The sequence below is a fragment of the Pteropus vampyrus genome, unplaced genomic scaffold, assembly GCF_000151845.1.
Source record: "Pteropus vampyrus isolate Shadow unplaced genomic scaffold, Pvam_2.0 Scaffold285, whole genome shotgun sequence".
Taxonomy (NCBI): domain Eukaryota; kingdom Metazoa; phylum Chordata; class Mammalia; order Chiroptera; family Pteropodidae; genus Pteropus; species Pteropus vampyrus.
This window is the reverse complement of record NW_011889066.1, coordinates 2,278,734-2,280,809: the sequence shown is the minus strand read 5'-3', so window position 1 is coordinate 2,280,809 and position 2,076 is coordinate 2,278,734. Positions and strand designations below refer to the sequence as shown.

Below are 2,076 nucleotides of genomic sequence, written 5' to 3'. Positions count from 1 at the left end.
TCTCCCCCATCCCCGTTTTACCTCATCCTTCGCGTATGTCCTGGCTCTAGGACCCTATCGGGCGCTACCCTCGCCCGCGCTTCCCATCCATCCGACCCCCGCTTCCCTGGTTTACCACATCTTCCACGCTCCGCATGCTTCCCGGGTATGCCGCCATCCGGGATACCCTGCGGCCTGCCCCACCCCCGACATTTACTCAATCTTCCGCGCAACGCCCGCCTTGGGATCCCTTTGGACACCATTCTCCACGAACCTCCGGCCTAGGGCACCCCGCCCCCCGTCTAGCGCAGGGCCTCGCTTACCGGAATCCCTGCCTGGCGGTGGCGTTCAGAGGGCCGGCCCAAGAGGCGGAGGCCGCGCTCAGCCCGGGGGAGGGTTCACAGAGGAAACGTCAAAGACCAAGTCGTCCCCCAGCCGAACCCTCCCGGCGCCATTCTCGGCCTGTGGGGCGGGGACCTGAGACCTGGGGGTGTAGGCGGGCGGAGAGCGCCGGAAGTCTGGGCCGCGGAGACTCCGCCCTCAGGACCTTAGCTCTGAGTGTTTGCGGTGGGGTCAAATGTCAGTCCCAAGCTGGGATCATCATCCTAGCTGTGACTCTAAACGACAGTATCCTGAGCATGCCAAGTTCCTCCCATCCTTTCTTGCAGTGAATGCTCCCAGCGATTTTTGGGTGGAGCTTCTCTCTGAGGCCGGTTTACAAAGAAGGAATCCCAGTCTCTGGCTGAGAAAGCACCCAGGAGAAAAAGGAGAATGAGGATTTCTTTAAGGCAGGGGTGCCCCGCCCTACCACCACCCTCACCTGTCAGTGCCCTGTTAGGAACCCGGCTGCACAGCAGGAGGTGAGCAGATGCGGGTAAATCAGCAAAGCTTCATCTGTATTTGCAGCTGCTCCCCAGCGCTAGCCATCACTGCTTCAGCTCCACCTCAGATCATCAGGCATTAGATTCTCATAGGAGCTCTGGTACCTGGTGCCAAAAAGGTTGAGGACCGCTGCTTTAAAGGCTGTGTGAAGACCAGTCAGTCCCAAGGCACAGATGCCTGGCCTGCAGCCATCAAGTCTCCAGGATTAGTGTTTTGTTGTGGTGGTTAACTTTTTAATTATGGAAATGTTCAGACATATAAAAGTCAGACAGTAAAATGGCCCCACACCCGTGGGCCATCTACAGTTATGTTTGCATCTTGCTTTTTTTTTTTTTTAATCCTTCTATGTTCCTCCCCACACATATATATATTTTTTTTTCCTGGAGTAGTTTTAAAGTAGCAGTCCCCAATGTTTTTGGCACTAGGGACCAGAGCTTCTATGAGAATCTAATGTCTGATGATCTGAGGTGGAGCTGAGGTGGTGATGCTAGCGCTGGGGAGTGGCTGCAAATACAGATGAAGGTTCACTTGCTTGCACACCACTTGCCTCCTGCTGTGCGGCCCATTTCCTAACAGGCCATGGACCAGCACCTGTCCGTGGCCCAGGGCTTGGGGATCCCTGTTTTAAAGAATCTCAACAGACATATTTCATCTTTAAATATATGAGTATGTTTACTTAATTGGTAGGGTCCGATTTTTCAAACATCCCTATAATGCCAGTTTCATACCTAACAAAGTTAACGATAACTAGTCCAGTTCAATTTTCCCTAATTGACTCAAAAATATCTTTTGACTGCTGGCCTGTTCTAACCAATATCTAAAGAGGGATGATAGATTTTGGAGGAAGGGGGACTCAGGCAAAGTTCACCTGCAGGGTTTTACCAGATGCCTGCTCATGCTCACAGAGCCAGACCATTACTCCCACCAGAGGGAAGTCTGAGGGGTAGAAATGTCAGGTGCAGATATAGGTCAGATATTTAACAAGACTTAGTAAAATATTGCATTATATTATCTCAACAAAAGACAGACAACTTTGCATTTTAAACACAAGAGGTTCCCCAGTTTCGCAGACATGCACGCATGAATACCTTATCCATTTTTTTTTTTTTAAACAAATGTGCAGCTTTCTTCACCTATAACTGGTTTTGGTTCTGCCTGCACATGTCCTCAGGCACCCGGGCTTCAGGAGGCCAGTCATTTTCTGGCTCCTCCTGC

At 51.3% G+C, this 2,076-nt stretch overlaps 1 protein-coding gene across 19 annotated transcripts in view; it reads right to left on the bottom strand.

Annotated features, from left to right (window-relative positions):
• The window catches only part of SLC41A3 (solute carrier family 41 member 3), a 111,122-nt gene extending 110,614 nt beyond the window's left edge, over positions 1 to 508 (bottom strand). For 5 of the 19 annotated variants that reach the window (XM_011376073.2, XM_023520906.1, XM_023520907.1 and 2 more), the window contains exon 1: positions 303 to 508. Coding sequence is in view for 2 of the 19 variants with exons in the window: in XM_023520913.1 (XP_023376681.1) it covers positions 116 to 157 (42 nt within the window). In the remaining 17 variants the exon portion in view is untranslated. Of the gene's footprint in view, positions 1 to 21; positions 43 to 115; positions 173 to 302 lie in introns of those variants that run through there. The other 14 variants (XM_011376079.2, XM_023520916.1, XM_023520913.1 and 11 more) reach the window with 12 other exon arrangements.
• Between the last annotated feature and the right edge of the window lie 1,568 nt (positions 509 to 2,076).